This window comes from Limanda limanda, chromosome 18, assembly GCF_963576545.1.
Source record: "Limanda limanda chromosome 18, fLimLim1.1, whole genome shotgun sequence".
Classification (NCBI taxonomy): domain Eukaryota; kingdom Metazoa; phylum Chordata; class Actinopteri; order Pleuronectiformes; family Pleuronectidae; genus Limanda; species Limanda limanda.
In genome coordinates, this window is record NC_083653.1 from 18,605,038 (window position 1) to 18,626,458 (window position 21,421).

General features: G+C 43.2%; 1 protein-coding gene across 1 annotated transcript; it reads right to left on the reverse strand.

The window, feature by feature from the left end:
- Positions 1 to 614: 614 nt before the first annotated feature.
- On the reverse strand, positions 615 to 19,398 carry hmbox1b (homeobox containing 1 b). The gene is made up of 10 exons (XM_061091969.1): positions 19,256 to 19,398; positions 16,448 to 17,131; positions 11,710 to 11,795; positions 10,317 to 10,427; positions 5,194 to 5,347; positions 4,821 to 4,903; positions 4,069 to 4,164; positions 2,938 to 3,032; positions 2,064 to 2,147; positions 615 to 832 (listed from the first exon to the last, which is right to left on the reverse strand). Exons 2-10 carry the CDS (start codon positions 17,122 to 17,124, stop codon positions 689 to 691), a joined length of 1,530 nt encoding a protein of 509 aa, XP_060947952.1. The 5' UTR covers positions 17,125 to 17,131; positions 19,256 to 19,398; the 3' UTR covers positions 615 to 688.
- Positions 19,399 to 21,421: the final 2,023 nt, after the last annotated feature.

Consider the following 21,421-nt stretch of genomic DNA (forward strand, 5'->3'; position numbering starts at 1 on the left):
CCCAAGACGATGGCTGGAGGCTGCTCTTTCCATGAATTGCACAATGAAGAAGGTAACATTTTGAGGGGTAGGTAGGTACCCCACCGTGAGGCGAGTGTGACTGAGAACCATATATATATATATATATATATTATATATACAGTACATGTTATTACTGAGGTTGACGTTGAGGTGAGATAGACAGAGGATCGGCTCAGACAACCAATCTGGAGAGAGAGAGAGAGAGAGAGAGAGTGAGAGAGAGAGAGAGAGAGAGAGAGAGAGAGGAAAGAGAAGAGGTATCCTGTGAGGAGTGTGTCTATTGAGGGAGGAGAGGGGGCGAGTTCCTGGGAGACACAATCCCAGAAGAGAGCCAGCGCTTTGGGGGGTTAAAGGCCTGGATTGCCACCTTTTCTCCTTCCCATGGAACATTGTCACAGAGATCAGAGGACATAGAGTGACCAATCTCGGCAAGCTGCGTCAATATATATTGTGGAGGGTGGGGGTGGTAATTACTGTTTACATGATGGCATGTGGGAGGAGGGAAGTGGAGGAGGGAGGCTGAGACAGGCAGCAGTTGGCAGGGGGGGGGGGCGGCTGGCTGAGGGACCGATTCATGAGGTTTACTAAGTAGAATTAGTTCAGTCTGTCTTTTTGAAGCCCTCCCCCGTTTCCAAACTTTTCTACTCCTCCCTCCATCCCGTGCAGTTCATTCGTCCTCCAGGGACTCCGTCTTGATGTCGCTGGGGACCCCCCCGGTTCTGGACAGGGCCAGGATGGTGTGGTTGACGGCGGCCATCTCTACAGCGAGAGAGATGGGGTCCTGGTGCTCGCTGTGGGCTGCGCTGTCATCCTGACACAGGGAGGACACAAAACACAGCGGGGGGTCACAATGAGTCCGGAAAGAACCTGCCTCTAGTAGATCGGACCAATATTATACCTGAGTTTTCATTTACTGCTTCGTTTTTGCCATCACATTGATGATCTGACTAAGTGTAATGAGGCCTGATGGTCTGTTAATCTTTGGCTCTTGTGGCGAGACAGCGTGTAATAAGAAAGGTACAATGCATTTGAAGGCTAGTAAGGTTAATGTCTTTTTAAACTTTCTAAAACAAAAATGCAAAACAGATAAGCTGCTATCATTAGCATGTCCTGCTTACTACCCTACTGCCTACAATAGTAACTGAGACCCTTACACCTGCTATTAACACGTACGTCATTTGTGTTAGTTAAGACCAAATGATGTTGTTTTGACCCAGTATGAATATACAGATGAGTCCAATGTCACTGTCTGTGTGTGTGTCTGTGTGTGTCTGTGTGTCAGCACGAGAGAGAGGAGAAAAGAGAAAGGAGGTGCTGAATGAATTGTTGAATGTGGTCTGGCGTGATTGGATTGCTATCTGATCCCAGTGCGCTTACACCTGTACTTAGAGCTGTCCACTTCAGATCAGATCACAAAAACCACATGTTAATACTACATACTAATGTCATGTTATGTGGTCCACTGCGGTATAGTAGTAATAGTTTTGGCTAATGTTAGAAGCTCAATTCTCCTCTTTTAATATAAGTTTACAAGATTTCCTAACTAATACGCAAGTTCTCATTCTAGATACCATTTCTCATGTTACATTAGCAGTGAACACATATGTAAGCTAAGCAGCCGAACAAGCTTATATTAGAATGCAATAACTATAAATACATTTAGTTCTCATACTTGTAGCTCTAAGTTAGCTTAAAGAACTTTATTTGTATTGTTTCCATTTCCATGTTGGGTTAGGGAGCCAGTAAAACAAGTGAATCACGACATCAAGCATCAAACCAGCTTCTACATGATGTGACATCTGATTGCTGTTGAGTGGAAGCTATTTAAAGACCTGCAATCACTGTATTATTGTGGTAAATGGGCCTTTTTAACCTCGGTCTGATTGGAGTTTCTCTTGTCCTCGTTTTGGACTCTGGCTGAGAGCGGTGGCTCCCTGCAGCTTCAGACACTGAGACATTCAGTCACACACGGTGAAACAAGTAATCCCAGATTATAAGAATGAGGCGTTCTGGCACATACGCTTCAGTATGTGTGGGGTTACCTGTGTTGGTGAGGTGGGCTCCAGTCGGTAAAGGCCAAACGGTCGGCTGAGAGGTCTCTTGTCGAAATAGGGAAGGTCACAGGCCTGGAGGTTAATTGACAGAACAGCAGAATTACTCAGTTAGTCACCTAGCATTTGAAAGTGTGAATTAAAGTTTAATTTAGGAGAAATATTTCTGGTTCACAGCACTGCATGTCAAAGATTAAATACTGCCTGTGTTCATCATTAGCTGCACTAGTTAAATGACACTGGCTATTTATTTTCACTTCCAACTCCCATCAGGTACAGTTTAGCATGTTGTGAAATCAGGACTAAACCTAGAGGGCTCAAACTTAAACAGTCTTCATCCGTGGGTTTCTACAATAATACAGAGCATTGCGTCTTTCCACTGCTGCAGCTTAGTTTCCATTGGCTACAGGAACAAAAAGAATAGAATGAGCTTTTGTTAATTAATGTGCCTTGAGCAACAGTTCCTCACAAAAAAAATAAAGAACCTAATGTGCTTTCAGGATTTGGGGAAAGATGTATTCAGTTGATCTGAAGAAAAAGCAGCAGTTCAAAAGGTTTGTTATGCATTTTTATGTGAATGATGTATTTGTGAACAGTAATGTGCCAGGGAGGCTACAAGTTGCTGGTTTCAATTAACATGACAAGAACCACTAAACTAATCAGTCAACTGATGTATTGTTTGGTCCAAGGAAAATGAGTCTATCAGAATATGAGGAATGACCCATAAATCAAAGTACAAAAATACACATAAATACATAAACCTTTCAACATAACCTTGGAATACAGACGAAAGGGACCTTAGATGAGTGGTTTAAAGAATGGAACTGGAACTAAAAACCTTTTGGGACATTTAATCCCTCTGTACCTGCTCTGTGAAGTCATTCCCATCGATGTCGTCGCTGTTGGAGTGTCCTCCAGGACTCTGGACATCTATACCATGACTCTCCAGGATTGTGGCTTCTTGGAGAAAGACGATGGATCGTTAGATTTACGATGGATCACTGATAATATCATTAATTACAAACTGTGCACTGTATTAGATCTAAATGAACAACATTGTACCCCACAAGTACTTCTTTAATTACTAGAGATGTAGACACCAGAAACCACAGTCACTTGATAATATTGCTATGGAGTAAAAAAATTCTGGTACCAATATATATACACATCAATAATTTTATATCTTATATTGACGCATTACTGTTCTCATACTTTCCGAGCAAGTAAACCGTTTATAACCCAAATTAAAAAGACAAACCTGAATAAGAGTATAATATGTCTCCTTTAACAACTGCGTGCTTATTGAAATGAAATGTTAAAAGCAACAAAAGCTTAAATCCAGGAGATGTATCACTTATTGAACGTGTGTAACTTTTCCTCCAGCAGGTTTAATATCGTTGATTTAATCATGTACTCTTGAAGCTGCTGTTTTCATATTGGCAAACAACTACGCTGTAATAAAAAGTTGCATAAATATTTAGCTAAATGTTTTTCGTGAATGGCAAAAACAAATTGATTGAAATTTACTTGACACTGTGACAGTTCAACTAAATTGAACCTAATAATCCTGGAATAACATCTAAAGTTACAGTTAATTTTGAAATAAATTCAAATGAACACATCTGGAACATGGCTGATACCAATATACGACAGCCCATTAAAAAGAGATGGTTGTCGTTTTCACTGAGCACCTGAGTCAGCACATAACAGAGGATTTACTTTATAAACCTATGTAAATGCAAGCAGTATTCATTTCACTGCACTTATGGGGACACATCAGCAAAGGTCATTACTGACATTAGGTGACTGATGAACAATCATTACTATAATTGTTATAGTAGGGCGATAAATTAACGGCGGGCCATTCAGTGCATAAGAAAATGTTATAATTAATGTTATTAAATATGAAATAGTCCCATTAACACAAAGGAGGTAATTAAAAGTGCGGTACATTGTAATCAAAAGTCTTAGAGGTCCCTCCCCAAAGCCACGTTACCAATGTTGGCCCGTCTCTTGATCTCTTTGCGGCGGTTGGCGAACCAGTTGTAAACTTTCAGCGAGGTGACCCGCTCCAGATCGGACAGCTTCTTCCCTGAAACAAATCGCAAGACGCAAGAAGTCTCATCACTCAGTGCATCATGTAACGGTTCTTGGGGTCTGTCACGAGGTAAATCTGTGAAACATATACCCCCCCAACCTACTAATAGGTAAGGATAAAAGTATAAAGCTATGTCCTGACAGGTTATCCTGACACTAACACACCAAGTACATCAATATCAGTAACTCCCACAAGCAAAAGAACATTGATCAATGCAGACAGTCTGCGTTACTGTGAGCTCACTGCTCCTATGTGTCAGATTGGTAATGTTCGGCTCCAGCAGCTGAAAAAGGTTTATCATTCCTTATAAAATTATTCTTTAATAAAGATGCTCATCAAAGTAGGTAAAAGACCCTTTTCTCCGCAGAGACTAACAATCCACACCAAGCTCCACTGGATCCTCTTTTTTGCTCAACATGATCCCTAAAGAACAGTAAGTTGCTGTTTCAAAGGAATTGACTGGTCAGATTTTTTACTGGTTGATCTCTTATCTCGGTCTTAACCTGCTCTGGAGCATATAAACCATTCAGCATAAGTTACACTACCATGGTGATATACCCTGAAGTAAACCTGAAGTTACCCCGATAACCCCAAATCCTGCTTCGTAGTACAGAGCCCAGGTCCCGAATAACCTGGTTTGTGAGATGTACCTGGTTTCTGAATCACAGCGTTGCAGGCGTTTGCAATCTCCTCCCGCTTGGCCTCGTCTGGGTACTGGTTGTCGTTGAAGTAGCTATAAATAGCAGAAGAAGAACACTGATTAAATTCATTTCCCTACACAAGGACAATGTCAACAGAGCGCAGTCACTGCTGTCTGTAACGTCCTGTGTGCACAACAACCAAGCCAATAATCTGAGTGTATGACAAGTCACAGACTTTGTTTTGTCATTGTCCGGCCATTTTTCTCAGACAGGTTGCAATGTTTCCTCAATTCCACGAGGAAATAAGGGACAGGTTATGAAACATACTCCCATTTATCATTTCTAATCTATTGCTTTTCCTTGTCCCTCCCCCTTCGCTCACCTCTCCATCACGGCCAGGCACTCTTTCCTCCAAGTGAAGCGACTTCCCCGACGCAGCCGGAAGGTGCCGGGGGTATTGGTGAGGGGGGGCGGGGTTTGCCTCCACTCCATCTCCTCCAGAGGCAACGGAGCCGGCCGCATGTTGAGGGTGGCACCTGGGGGGGGGGGGACGCAGCAGAGACACGGGTAAGTGACAACCTGACTGAACCGGTGCTTCCGTCAGGAAGAGTCAGGCCTCACAAGGATACAGCCTGCAGGTGTGTTTGTGATTTGGAATCACAAAACTGCAAAAGTCTGCAATCTGAAGTGAGAATATGAGAATATGTAGAGCAGGTTGTGTCAGATGAACTGAGCCCAACACACAACAGCCCAGAAAGCCCACCCCTCATGAAAATGTGTGCGAGAACGCACGTCGCCTTATGCAAATCTCACAATATATTCTGATTATAAACTCCGGTGAATAGTGCTGACAAAGACGCTGCTGCCTCATCTCAAATCATGACCACAGCAGAAAGGAAAACCGCACAAAAGCCTTGATTTGCACTCACAACTCGTACAACTGGAAGCATAAAGACTAAAAGCCTGGGTATAGAATGCTGTGCGCAGCTCACCCGCATCGTCATAACCTAACCCGACACACACATTATCAACGTCGCCTAACTGGGTCACCCTGCAAGAGTCCAGGTTATCAGAACAGGCGTGAATAGGGCATCTCTTTTCTCTGCAGCAGTGATGGAGGCATGTGCACGGAGCTGAGCCGAGCTGAGCCGGGCCAGGCCAAGTCTGGCCATAAATAGCATAAAGCAGTATCTAGTGCTGACAGTGTTGGCAGGGCTCCACCGAGGAACATGCCGCAGAGGACAAGGCGTGGGATGGCTGCTGCCTGGCTATAGGTTGAAACATCATGTCCACGTACATACACACGTGCGCACGTTTGTGCACAGTCAGGATCCAAAGACAACAGGAGACCCATTGTTGTGTGGGTTTAGAGTTGTGTGCGAAACACAAAGACATCTTTAGACTGTGACTCTTCTCTACAGCAGCAAACTAGAATATAACAAACTCACATCCAAGTTTCATATGTAAACTTTGGTTTCTCTTGAAAACAGGTTTGAGAAGACTTTAAACTAAGTTGTGTCATTAAAGTGAGAAATTGCGACATTAGGCATTAAAAACTGATTTAAAACTTCTGAACGTCTCAAAGTTGATGTTGAGGCAAGTTTTAAAAAGATTCTATGCATATTCAATGATTCGGTCTTTGGCCTTAACTAGGAACAAATCATAATGAACAAATAAATCATGCGAATGAATGTGAAAAGACCCAAGTAGCAGCATAATAAACATTATAAAACTGATGCTGTTCAGCCAAAGTGTTTCCTCACATCAGCTCTCAGAAAGTTTGGGGTCATGTTCATCTGTTTATCGATTGTTTCTTTGCTAGTTTCCAGGATTTATCAACAAAAAGAACAAACGTGGCCTTGTTTCTGATTTGGCAACAAACACAGCTTATAGCGATCATGCACAATAAATTCAATATGAATATTTAACCTTTTCTTATCTTCCAAGGCTGGTTTTGTATTTAGAATAAAAAAGTAATTTTCTTATGAAGATGATACTCTTATAAACCCTTATCTTAAAAAACGTTAAACTTACTTGTTATGTATTAAGACAGTCAGTAGCAGAAAAAAAATATTTTTTAATTATGCATATTACGTCAATAATTACAGGCACTTCTTTCGCAAATGCATTTCTTGCTTCAGATACGTGAGGCGGTCCAGCAAAAATAAACCTGACAGGAAAAGAGCCGGGCTCATACAAGTCACATGGATCTGAGGGACACAGTCACACCAGCGAGTGGATGATGACCAGCTGCTGGAATGTGAAACAGATGGAAGCTCATCTGCTAAGAGTGACGCTTTTGTTGAGCAGGCATACGGAGAACTGAGATGCAGGGTTTGATTAGATTGACAGAGGGAGAAGGAACTGATTTAAATTGAGGAGTCACTTTTGCTGATTAACTGCACCATGGGTTAGGGTTAGGGTTGCAAAGGGGTGGAAAGTTTCCGGTAAATTTCCGGAAACTTTCCACGGGAATATTAAGCACGGAATTTTGAAAAAAATCAAACTATGCAAATTAAACGCTGAGCAATAAAATCATCATTCAAAACTCTATTTTAAAGATGTATGGAATGCAGCACACACTGCACGTTGAATTTCAACCCTCCACTGTGCATTCTTCCATCACATGCACAGATAATTCCCAGCATCCTGCACACTACAGCAGGCCTCAATAGCCCTGCTGTAGAGTGCAGGATGGACTAGTCAGGTAAGTTTCGATGATATTACTGGGGAAAACCTATTAGCATGCTGATTGAGGATTGTTGAACTGTTCATCCAGCCTATTTCCATTACAATTTATCCATCAATTGTAAAATATTTTTACAAACTATTCCTATTGTTTGGCTAACTATTTATATCTCTGGCATTGCATGAGTGTTTTTTACAAACTTTTTTCTCACCTTATTCTACAGAACAATGCCACGTGCACTATCTCATGTGTGGAGACATTTCACCCCATCCAATGTAGAAGGAAAGGCTGTGTACATTTGCAAATACTGTGCAAAGACCTATGTTAAGAATGACACAAAGATGCAGAAGCATATAGTCAAGTGCCCAAAGTTTCCTTTAGGGCTCAAATCAGCCTATGACACAACAAAATGTTTATATTTATGTCTGTATATGGCAAGGTAAATACAGTAAGTATAAATTACCCACAACATTTCCATTTTATTCCCATTAATTCCCGTTAATTCCCGTTAATTCCCGTTAATTCCCGTATATTCCCGTATATTCCCGTTAATTCCCGTTAATTCCCATGGAAAGTTTCCAACTTTGAAAATTCCCGGAATTTTGCAACCCTAGTTAGGGTTAAGTTTTTGGATTGTATGCAGAACTCCCTCAATATTGGAAGAGCAAGGATGTTTCTTTTGTTTTCACACAGACGATGTGGACTTTAGATCACAAGATGAATGAGCAAAAAACATTTAGAATTTCAGTTTTCACTTCATAGTATTTAAATCTAGATGTGTTAAATAACTTAAGAAGTAGCCCATTTTGTCTGAATCAACCCATTTTTCAAATGAACAAAAACACTGGGACATGTCACTGACAGGTTTTTCTTGTTGTCCAGGTGTTGCCTTTTAGGTTGACTGTTTAAACAAAGCTCTGAATCTTTGCTCTTGGTTTTAGGCTTAAGATTTACCTGTGAACACTGTGTTTATTGTGAAGATGATAAACCAACATTGGGCAGAAGTGAAGAAACAAAGAACAAGACAATGCCCACAGAACTTTATGAGTGGAAAATTAGACATCGTTACTTGACCATGAAGATGAGAGTGAAGAAAGAAGCAATAACCCTGAAACAACTAAAAGAAGCTGCAGGAAAAGGTTGAAAAATGTTTGTGAGTTGCAGGCTTAATGCAGTTATTGCAAGCAAGAGGTATGCAACCAAATATGAAATTGTCTTTACTCTAGGACTGCAGCGAATTTTAGACATGCAATGAATGATGTACATTTTCCATACATTTTCCAGAGCGGCTGTATGTGAGAAGTCAAATGTCAGAGGCTCCAGACTAACTCCAGAGCGATGGAAACATCCTTACATTCTGCTCACCTAAAATTAGGGTGGTCTAATAAGAAAAAGGTGTTTGTCCTAGGTTGTTTACCACATCTAGACATAAACACAACAGGATGAATCTTTTGTCTCATATTTATCTTAACACAGGAACAGGCTTTAGCCATTCCAATACTTTTTGAGAGAAATGTAGTACACTGTCACACTTCTCTGAGCCAACTTTATGACTTTATCATCACTGATAAAAATAAGTTGCACAAGTGTCCACCTAATATCTTGCAAGTCCCACTTGTGAGTTTTTTATTTGGACACACTTGTTGACTTGTCTTGACCTTAGATGGGTTCATGTGTGTCTGTATACAGTTTCTATAAGCAGGAGTCTTATTACTTGAGCTACTGCGACTATTAGTTTATACAACTAAAACAGAGGAACTGGTTCTTTAGGTGGTTTACCAGGATGCTGCTATCTTGCTATCATGCCACATCCCCTCATATTCTCTGATGATATGTCTTACACCGCAGTAGCAGTAGTCAGCTACTACTATCTGTGGCTCCAGCTCTACTCTGTCTCCATCAGCCTCCACTTTATTACACGACTATAGCTGCTTCTGCTCACGTACAAGATATCACGTGGAACTGAGCCATCATATACATCTCATCCCACCGCACCACATGTACCACAGTATGCTAACTACTTCTACTTACATCATTAACAGCCCAACAGGAAACTGCTGGTAGCTGAACGTTTTCCCGCTGTGCTCTCTCTCTTTGGAGCCGTTTCCCTGCTACCACAACTTAGTATTCACACCGACTCCATGAACTTAGTTTCTTTGGCCCCGTTCAGAGCTGGTATTAACGTCCGTCCGTCCTGAGTAATCCGATCACAAGTGGATAGCGTTAAGTTGGTGTTTGTGCAAATAATCATGATGACATTTGTGTTTGTGAGGACCAAAGATGTGTTGTACCCAGTCTGACTTTACAAATGTTTGTGTGTGTTAGGGCAAGTAAGAGAGAAGGAGATGAAGAGAGATTAAGAACGAGCAGAAACAGGAAAGAATTCATGAATGAATGCGTGCGTGCAGCTATGAAGCAAGATTGGAACAATTTAAGAAAACGTATGGCGGCCCCTCATGTTTGGCCCATGATGCATTTGGGTTCACACAGTGAAAAGAATGTGGCGACATATGGTTCTCAGGAACCTGAAGTTAGTGCTGTCCACTCGGACCACTCAGGATGGATGTTAATACCCGTTCTGAACGAGGCCTGGGATGACCTTGACGATGACACTGACAATGTTGGCCCTGTTTGCGAGGTTCACACGTCTTCAGCTTGTGTTTACTTAGAATATTTATTTTGTTGCCTTTTGCATACCACACCATCCTGGAATGGGAGGAGAGGAATCTTCTCTGATCCCCGTCCAAATTTGGCTTCCATTTTAAACCACATACCTTTAATAAGCGACACAAATAAGAGAGAGGGAGCAAATGTACCTGGTGTGGTTTTCTCCAGCGTGTACCAGCGGTAGAAGGCCCTCTTCTTCTGCTCGCTTAGGTCAGAGCCGTGCTGCAGTAGCCAATGGGAGATCCTGCTCTGGCTGATGCCTGGAAAGCAGCCAGACATCGAATTACAACAGAGTGTTTTGCATCAACCGCCGGCACAGTCTCTAGACAACCCTTAGAATAAGTCAAGAGAGACAGAGTGGAATACTAGAGGAGAAAACTCTTTTCTCTCTCTCCTTAGCTCCGACTTTATTTCTTCCCCAATCACTTGTCTCTCTCTCAGGCTGCAGACGTACAAGCACTGCTGGGCACTTGTATTTGTTGATACTGATTACCTCTTAAACTCAACAGTAGAGTTTGACTGATGTGGGGTTGTCACTAGAACATTACAAATATCCAGTCCCACTCACCTACCCAGCCTTACTATTCATCTTTGGAAACATCCAATACAACTTCTTCAGATGCAACAAGAATCCTTTCATTACATTATTGAAATGCAAATAATCGCATTTTTCTCTTATTAGAGGGCTATAACTGGTCCTGGTCAATGTAGTATGGTCAAGTTGCGTTTCAATTTTAAACTTCATTTCTATTTTAAATTTGTTATGTGCTTGTCTTATAAATAGATCTTGGGGATTTTTATAAACACTCGATATTATTTCCCTGATCTGTGCATTTGACCTACGCTTAGGAGAAATGTGTTTATTTTCACCCTGCCCAAGTCAAATTACAGTCCATTGTCCCACACTAAAACTCTAACTCAGTTTCAGTGCATCCTGTTTGTAGGTCAGATATGAAACCATATTCTATTTCACCGAAGAACGTCTTTCTTGAATTGCTCACAACCTTGCCTACTAAAGAGCCTATCAGATTTAGACTCAGTAGTGGAGGTTAATGCTGGTAGTTTAGCCATCTTTGACATTCAGCTCTGAAACAGAGAACAGGAACTAACTGCACTGCTCTACCCTTCATATTCCCACTATAGATACTCAGGTCATTTGAGGCAAAGCAGCGTTTGTGAAAGTTAACAACATCCTTTCATGATGTTATCCTTCTTGGCTCTCTGTACGAATAAATATAAGTGATTGACTGATAAAATGATATTCGACTTAAGAGGCTTCTCAACTGCTGATTTGAATCATCACTGTTTGAGAGGAAACTCAGCAAATGATTATAGGAATCCACAAAGGAATGGAGCATTTTGGCTTTCCACCTGAGCCAATATAAAATGCTAAACACACACATGCATATTAACTTGAGAAGGACATTTAACAATGAGCACATGTGCATGACAGACAAAAAGTGGCATTATTATTGCAACAGAAAACATCTAAAATGAATAACGTTGTTCCATAGTGTGTCATTATGTTTATACATTACTCACCGGTAACTTGTGCCACGACTGCCTGAGAGATCCTCCTGTTCCCCAGGAACGCTTTGATCTCCTCCTTCACCATACTGCTGTCCCTCCTGCTGACACACAACACGAACGAGAACAGCCGGGCCATTTAATACACTGTCACCAGCAAGAGCCTGAGCACCAATGTTTTAATTTACACCAGCCCACATACAAAGATTCAACTAAAATGTGAATATGATAAAGGTGTAAAATCTAACTGAGAGACTAAGATCAAAACGATGAGTTGCAAAGATAATATTCCTGGATGACTGGACAGAATTTATTATCTACTTCCTTCTTTTTTTATGGTTTGAGGTGGACTTGCATGTTTAATTCTGGTGAAAGCTGCTGTATCATCATTGATCCAGCGCTGTTGATGCTGCGCTCCTTTACATCAGACTTAGAAGAGCTGTGTACGCTGCAATGACTGATGCCTTTGTTTCATGTCAGATAATCTATGTGCTTTTTTGTACCTCACCTATTTATGGGAGAACTATTAAAACAAGGCTCCATTTTAGTCTGCGCTGCATGCTGACAGCATTATTGCTGTAGTGTTCTCTGGTTTTATGGCTCCGACATAATCAATGCTGCATTTCAGAGGAATACAAACGGGCTCTGAGAATTGAAATGAACTGAAGCACCAGCAAGTTATCTGTATTTTCCAAATGTATGTGCTGGACAGGTTTCCACTATCTTAGGCGTCAGTGGGGAGGAAATAAAACATGCAGAGACATGCAAGATTGGAGGGTGCTGAGTGAACATGTGCAGTCACACAGTGTACACACCCTGCTTTTTGGCATCATTCCCAATTCCCTCCCCTATACATACACAATAACACACACACACTTATACACACAGGCGCACACCGAGCTTATGAATGTCTCGGCTTTAATTCCTCATCCTGGTACAGATTGTGAACACCTGTCTCATCCTGACTTATCCATACTAATACTGCACTCTCTTCTTTTTTTTCTTTTCCAAAGACAGGAAGGCATTTCCATGGAGCGCCTTCACCACCCAACTTTAACAGCACTGCTGCTCAGCCCGTACAATCACAGCATCCTTTGAACCAGTCAGTATCCCAGACTCACACAGTCAAAATGGAGAACGCATCAAAGTCATGAGAGCTCCACATTTCTGAAATGAAAATGCGTCACGACTCTTGACATCCAGCATCAATATCCTCCACACCAGCCTCCTGCGGATCAGGCTAAAATTAGAGCTCAAAAACGCTGCTTGTATCGACACCGGCGAATCAATGTGGCACAAGCTGCTGTACAAGACTGAGAGGGAGTGGGAAGTGGGAGTGTGGGAAGTGGAGGAGGGAGAAGGGCGGAGGTGGAGCGGGGGGGGGGGGGGGGGGGTTGACAAACTCAAAAGGCCGAACCCCTGCAGAGACTGAAATTTGCACTTAAAAGTGAGAAAAGTCAGAGGGGCGCTGTGGGATTGTTGACAAGCTGAAACCTCGTGTCACGCCCCCGCAGCCCTGCTGAGCGAGACGCTGGAGAGTCCTGCGTGCGGCGAGGACGAGGGCTTTTGAACGCTTCTTAACTTCTCGGCTGTCTAAAGAGGACATGTAATTTAATGCAGAGGCAGCATGAATGAGCAGTGGGACAACCAGAGCAGCGCCGGGGATACAGCCTTAGCTCTAAGTGTCAACTCTTATTCTGACTGGGCGGCAGGAGCCCAGAGCAGACGACAAACGTGTTAAGTGCAGGGGAGGAGGAGAAGAGAGGAGGTGGCTAACATGTGGACTGTGATGGAATATGATCACTGAAACTGCCAGAGTAATGAGCTGTAACTAAATACTGACATGATTTCAAACATCAGTGGTTACTGGATGTTAAACATCATTGGATGTTCCTGTATGCAATTTCATGTAGTTAGCAGAGGTGCACAAGTGAAAGTAGTGTTCCTTCCCCCTCCTTAGGAAATGTCATCCTGAACCCTGAAGGTTTCTCCAACGTTTCCCGCAAGACACTTCCCCTTTTTATGCAATAATATCTTTCCTGCCTGCACACATTATCTCAACAAGAACGCCTTCATGACGCTCTGTTATTTTGATATACTCCATTACAGGATGTACAACTTTGTGAGGTACATGCCGTTCCAAGACAATGTGCTAATCACAACTGTCATGTGGTGCTGCTGTGCTCGAGATTTGGAATCCCTGCCAGCTTTTCTGTATTTGTTCAAGTCTGAATCTTTATCTGTCAGCACAGTTAAAAAACGCTAGTGAACCGTTTCTAAACTCACAAGAGAACTGTAGTGAAGGCTCTGTCCTCCATCTGCAACAAGCTGAAATTTACCGATTTGTTGATTTGTCAATTAGTCAATCAGCAGGAGGTTAATCAGCAACTACATTATCAGTTGCACTAAAGTCCTTTCTCAAACCAGACCTTAACCACTTCATAGTCACACTCTCAGCTCAATGAAGGAACCTTCTTAAGGCGTATAGTTTAGTACAAATAAAGTAGCAAGCTTCAGGATGAACTTCCTCTCCTCTCTACGGCAGACACACTCCCAAATAAAATTGCTCCCAAGATTTTGGAGAGATATGTATAATTCTAATGTTTGTAAGCTGCTTAGTTTTTTTTCAATGTTAGTTCAGGTAGCCGCAATGACATTTGCACAGAGCTCCTTTACCGATCAACTCAACTCAGTGTTCTCAGTTTTTGTAAACGTGAGTAAAACTGCTAAAAAGAAGTTTTTACTCCTTCCCAAAGTGCGTCACGCTTGATGTCACCGACTGCCGGAAGCCGAGAAGCTCTCTCCCCCTGCGGTCTTGCCAGTGTTGCATTTTCATATTATGAAGAGGGAGAAAATACTGTAACACATTGTTCTAGTACACTAAGATTCATGGCCAGCGTCTAGACTGAAAATGTATGTGTCTCTCTGGTGTCATGTTTCCATCCCTGCCGATTGGAGATGGAGCTGATAATGTGTGTCTAAAAGTCATTTGAACCGGGAATGAATGACGATTGTGTCCATTCACATTGCAGACCAGTGAAAAATGGGTTAAAGTCAGCATTGATGCAGACTTGCTTGTTGTAGGGTTCTACTCCCCACTATTTGGAATGGGACAGCACTCAATGTGACAGACCCTCCACGCAAACATGCAAACCGAGTGGCAGACGATAGGGAGACTGTGTAGGATGGAGGATGTGGTCTGAAAAAGGGCCTGAGTCACCAAGTCTTTTTCATGCACAGATGCCAGTTATTGACTTGTTCCAGCTTTTCCACTGTGAGGATCTGCAGCTTTGTTTTGCCTTATGTGTTAATCTTTGGGGTTTGATTTAAATGTTTGACAAAAGAACATGTGAAGATGTCACATTACGCTTCAGAAAAATGTGACGGGAGAATTGCCATTTTCTGTCTTTTTTCTATAAACCAAACTGTTAATTACATTGATCCATTGAGAAAATAAGTAGAGAATATATTGACAATAACAACAATTGTTTGCACTACTTTAGTCAAGGCGTGGTGCTGAATACTGCACGATTAAAGGGGCCAGCTCACTGCAATGCACTCAAAAATGCAAACTGTACATCATGGCTCCATGGAGCCCATACAAACTATCACTGACAAGCTTCCTTATCATGAACAAAACAAATAGTTGGTTAAAGAGAATTTGAACAGCACTCAGGACCAAATGTTGGTTGTCACCCGGCAAACACACTTCAACTGCAAAACTTTGCTTTGCAGAGATACCACTGAGATAATGAAAAATGTATGAAACTGCAAAGTCTTAATTTCCTGCGGCACCAATTTAAGTGGCATCGGTTTAACTATACAAATAATGATGGCATGGAACTCACCAATGATTCGTTCCTTTCGTCACATCACCGAGCGTTAGTTTGGTTATAAAAACTTTTCAGCCTTTCCAAATGATGACAAAGAATAACAAAAAAATTATGTGATGGCAAAACCATTTTCAAATGCCTGGTGAACAGAATCTGTAGCCATATCAAAGTAGCTCAGCAGGTATCTCAGCCATTTTTCTTACTCAGATCAGCAGCTTAACTCTGGTGAGTAATGTTTTCTCTGCTGTTTTCAAGATATGAACTTTGAACCTCTGCTTTAAAGCCTGCATGGACAAAAAAGTACTCAGAAAAAAGAAAACAACAATTCCATGGCAAGTGGGAAAACTTCATATGCTCATGAAGTTCGTGTTATAAGCTCAAAAGCTCGAGAAGTAAATGTGCTCTCACTTATTTGTAGCAATTTGATTCATAACTGTCAATTTCCGAGGTCAAGAATAAACTTTGAAGCTCAGTTTTCAACAGCACCCGCACACAATGGAGCTTCAGTGGAGTTTCTTGGTACCATTTAATCAAGCCTGATATAAACTTTGCTTTGTTCTCTCCTCACTGTGAGCCTTACTGCCAATAATGAAGAATCCCTGACTCCAACCAAGTGGCCACTGCAACACTCAGGCAGTTCCAAGTGACAATGCATCATTCAGAAAGGATGGATAAAAGATGTCAATATAGCTTTTAAAGGACCTTCAGTACTTTCTGTCCAGTGTCCGTTATAAACAGAGTAAAACAATGTCTTAAAAAATATAACTTATGAAATACTTGAGAACCAGGATCTCAGATGACACGGATAAGGTTACATGTCGTCCAGTTCTGCAAGGACCAAACTAAATTTGGACAATTGGCCCCAAGGAAAAAGTTACCAACAACAAGTTATAGAGCTCACGTTGCCTGACACTACTGACCTGATCAGTTCCTCCACCTTGTCGTCAATGTCCAGGTCTTCCTCTGTGGCTTCGAACCCAAAAGCCCTCGCTGCGGCCGCGCTGTTCACCGGATACCGTGGAGGAGACAGCTTCCCGTTGGGTGTAGCAGCTAAGCTATCACGCCCGTTCTGCGACAGCGCCACCAAGCTGACTGGTGATGGCAGGATTGCAGAGGGCGGTGGCGGCCCTGGAGGAGGGGATGTGTCGTAGCTGTTGCTAGGAGACAGCGAGAGTCCCCCGCTGCTGCCGAACTGCGTCTGTGAGGCGGTGGAGATTTTGGAGGTTGTCGAAGTGGCGGCGGCCGCAGAGTGAACGCTAGCGCTTCTTTCGACGATGCTGATGGCGCCGCTGTTGCCGTTGCATGTCACGGGAGAGGTGGTTGTTGCCGAGGCAGTGTTGTTATTGTTGAATGTGGTAGTTGTGTTCGAGGCAGAATTGTTGTTGCAGCTGCTTGCCCCGCCTACTCCGTAGGAGGATGAGGAAGATGAGGAAGAAGAGGTGCGGCGACCAAACTTGTCGCCATGCTCCCGGTCCAGCCGGTCCAGAGTGTCGAGCGCGTGCAGGATCTCCTGCTTGGTCATGCCGGAGCGCCGCAGCCGCTGCAGCAGATCTATCTGCTCAATAGTGAAGCGCGGCTCCTCGCTAAACTCAGACATCCTGCTGCTGGATGAGAGACAAGACAGACAGGTTGTGAGACAGAGGAGGAATAAGATGAGGGGAAAGGAAACAAGAAATGCAGGGGGGAAGTTAAGGAAAGGAAGTGGAAGCTCAAGATGTAGAGGGGAAAACTGGAGAGAAAAGAGAGATGGAGAAAAGGAGGAGCAAGGAGGAAAGTCAGGCTGAAATGAGACAGATGAAGGGATGGAGAAGGCAAAGAGGAAATGAGGGGATTAAGTAGGAAAGACAGGAAAGGAAGAGTTGCAGAAAATGAGAAAGATGGGAGAAGGGAAGTGAGGCAGAGAAAAGGTAGTGGAGGAGAGTTTGAGGGGTAAAGTAGACAGAGACGGACGGGAGAGGAGGAAAAACTGCAAGAGGAAAATAAAGAGGCAGCAGATAAGAAAAGGAAGACAAGAGCGAGAGATACAAGTGTGAAAGAAAAAGGGAGGGAGGGGCAGGGTATAAAAATCTGCTATTTTTGGGAACCAGCAGGCAACACACGCAGAGTGCCAGAGTCACCTTGACAGCTGATGCTATCTTAACATTCTGACTGCTGTTCTTTAAGAGCTACAATACATCCCCGGCTCGGCACACCACCCACGCTGTGCGTTTTTCATAAGCAATTTGCTGTGCTCAAAATCAATGCAACTGGAATCAGACTGCGGCAGATTTTCCATCATCTGTGCCGGCCCCGACCTTATGCTGATATGATAAATGGTTTGAAAGGGGTCACCTGCATGCTTAAACATCCATGTCAGACGAAACAGCACAGAAGACAGGGGGGGAAAAGACTGTATGACCTGAGAGTGCATACAGTGTTTTAAGGTTATCGTGTAGGAAAGTAATACGAGTGTGGCGAATAGAAGCTTGAGAGGCTTTTAAAGAAGAACCCTGTTTTGAGACAGATAGAGGAGGAGTCACTTTGGGTCAACACTGAAATACTTCCATACCATAGGCCAGCTTCATAGCAAGGGTGAATGTGAACTAGTCTCTTAAGTTGTCATTCAGAATTCATATGGAACACTACTTAAGTGTCAATCATTATCAAGCACAGTTGCATTGCAAAGCCTGTCACTTTGCACACAGAGACATCAGACACACAAAACTGTTCCTGTCTGACTGCTTTACACCAGAACACCACTGCTTACGACACGTAGACGCAAACGCACAAAGGACGTCAATGCTGTGATTATGTGCGATTCCAACTCAGTCACATAGTGTGTGGTAAAGCCACGGGCGATAGATCATTGGCCATTCTGTTTAACTATTCACCAAGTTAACTATTCATTTTGGCTCAAGCTGGTTGGAATGGTTGAGACACCTTGACCAGAGGAGCAAAAACTCAACCTATTACAGATTGCATTCTTAAACTGTGGGGTGGACAGGTGCTAACCAAGAAGAAGAAGAAGAAGAAGAAGAAGTTTAGGACCAATTCTTCATTCTAACTGAATGTGAGAAGATGCTAAAGCAAACTTTCCTTTATCCACATTCTTGGCAGGTTTGATAATGAATTAAAAACGAGTGAAACAAAGTTCAAAACCTCAGAGATGAATAAAAAAAATGTTTTAAATCAAAGTTCCATCGTTTGATTCTTCCCCATGCAACCAGCACTTAACTACAGGCTGCGTGCATCACAAGGTCCCACCCGCAAACCAAACTCCTGTCCGGTCCTAAACGTGACCCTGGTCCCTGCCCCCCCCCCTCCCCTCCCTCCATGTGTTCCTGTGTTGCTGTCTCTGGGGCCTGCAGCAGGGGGGGGACCGGCTGGCATCAGCACCGGCGGCTCGCCCGCTGTGCTTCACGCCCTTTGCCCGAAAGCTAACGTTAGCTAAAGGTTCCTGTGGCACACGGACGATGTCCGGTACCGTCAGTGCAGCCGGAGTCAAAGCTCTCTAACCCCAAGTCTCACTTCACCTTCCTCAGCAGCACTTTGCACTGACACCAGCCCGGGGGCATCACAGAGGACGATAACCCCCTCGACACTTGGGTATCTTGGTAGCATCGGGGCTGATTAGCATAAGTTGCTAGCCGTGCCAGCGCCGACAGTAGCTGTCGTTAGCCGCCGTCTGTCGCGGGGCTAGCGGGCGTTTGATATTAATAACATCACTTTGAGCCCAGCAGGAGACTCACCTCGGTTCAGATCGTCCACTCGAACATTTAACTTTGCAACTCGAGAGGAGCCGCTGCGTCTTCCACCGCAGCCGAGCCGTGCAGCTGTCTGACGAGCGGTGCCCGGTCCCACCCGCTTCCAAGGCTTTCTAATCAGAGGCGAATTATGTGCCTCTCCGCTTTGTCTGTCTGACAACAGCCATATTGACAACTAACACCTCCGAGCAGCTCTGAGGGAACTGTAGTCTCACTCTCGCCCGGGCCTCCACCACGCGGCGGCGCCCGTCGCACCGGAGACTACATGTCCCAGAGAGCAACGCGCGCGGGGGAGCTGATGGCTCACTGATCTACAGTTGTCACAAAAGACGATGCAGTTTTTAATGTGGCCACAGAGGCAGAGGATGGCTGCTCCTCTTCACCCTGAGACTCCTGCTGCTGCTACAGCTACAGGAGTCAACCAGGCAGGTTAATGCTTGAGTCACAGGTTCTCTTCTAGCAATGCTCAAGTAATTACAACCAATAAAAAAAAAATAGAATAGATCAGTTGTTCATGTTTTGACAGCTCGGCAACAAAGTTGTTGCTCAATTAAAACAAGTAAAGGAATGTATGCTATTACTCAAATGAAAGGATGCAAATTAAATTGAAATTGTAGTAATCAAGCCAACCATAGGGATTAAAAGCATGTCCTCGTTTCAGCGGTCTCTCTCCACCTGGCCCCCTAGTATAAAGTCTGAAGAAACTCCGAGGAGCCAATGTGAACACACAGCAGGAGGTCCTCTGCAGGATTCACTGCAAGCAAGTTTTTTTGGGGGAGTGCTGACGCTTCTGAAACGCAAAACAAAACAAAGAATGAAAAAGCGGAGCCATACACGTAGAGGACACAGATGTCCAGAGAGCTTTTGGTGGTAAGAACCGACGTCAGCCTCAATGTGCTGTAGACACATATGCTCGATCCTGCCTCTGTCTGCAGCTCCTCCTCTCATCTGAATCCACGGGAGGATTTGTTATACTTTTTGCGAACGGGAGCTGCGTTGTTTGTGTGTGACAGTTAAAGTCTGCAGAAAGTTTGGACCCAAGTCTGTGAACATTCTCGGGAGTTATTTGTTAAAAATGGCTTGTGTTAAATTGAGGCCCCTTTATGGGTTAGGGTTAACCCATGTTTTTTAGGCCTCATAATGTAAGAAAGTAATGGATATTATCAAGCCTGGATAAGCAACTGTAAAAAGATGGAACCGCTGCCCCAGCAGGGCACCACACCTACAACAGCTCATTTTTGCAGATGAATAATGTGTAAGGTGTGAGCAATCATGTGGAGAATTTTCTAGAGACTAGACCCTGCTATATTACAATCCTTGCAAACATACAAGACCATTAACATATTTTATTTTAATGCTTAAAGTTTCCGGTGTGCTGAGCCAAGCTGTGTATACTCAGCTGGGTATAGCAGGAAGCAATAAGGAGAAATGAAAAAGGGCTTAATTCTGCAGAGTAAATGGGTGCAGGTGGCTTATTTAGCATTACGTAACAATCAGACATTTCAACTGAAAACCACAGCCCGTTTAAGTTAACCCCTCCTATTTGTTTTTTCTGTACTGTTTCTGCTTCATTTCAGCCAGCACCTGCTTCGCCTCCGCAGAGCTGTTGCAATTATGATCAATCTCCAGAAAAACAAGTGAGGTGACACTATGTTGTTGCTTGTTTTGCGGCTGAGATAAACAATTTATTCTTAAAATTACTGTTATGGGATGAGCTAATAAGCTGTTTTTTTGTGTCAGGGTAAATTTCTATAAATAATCATTATTTGTAAATGCACAGTTTGATCCAGAGGTCATGCTGGGTAAATCAGAGCAGGCCAGAAGTGACTGACAAGTGCTCTACTCTCATTTGACTACACAAAGAGCTTTTGAACAAGATGGTCGGCCCTATTATCTGCCTCAGCGACAGTGGTCAGACGCATTGGAAAACATTTGTATTGCAAAGTAGAATATGATTAATATTAATGCTGTTAGAGCAGGCGTCTGCGACCTAACTGTCATGCATTATTCGTAATGGACTCTTATAAAAGGTGCTTATGATGCCATATTTACAGTCTGCTGTATGAGAGGCACTATAGCTTCCACTCAGAATGGAACACCACACATTCTGTAAGCGAGGTGTGAATGCTGCTATGCAGAATCTGTACGATT

Coding starts and splice junctions, on each gene's coding strand:
- hmbox1b (XM_061091969.1), bottom strand. CDS start 17,124: ATGTCTGAGTTTAGCGAGGAGCCGCGCTTCACTATTGAGCAGATAGAT. Junction 10,428..11,709: donor AGTCGTGGCACAAGTTACCG/GTGAGTAATGTA, acceptor GCTGCTTTCCAG/GCATCAGCCAGAGCAGGATC. Junction 5,348..10,316: donor GCTGGAGAAAACCACACCAG/GTACATTTGCTC, acceptor CCCCCCCCCCAG/GTGCCACCCTCAACATGCGG.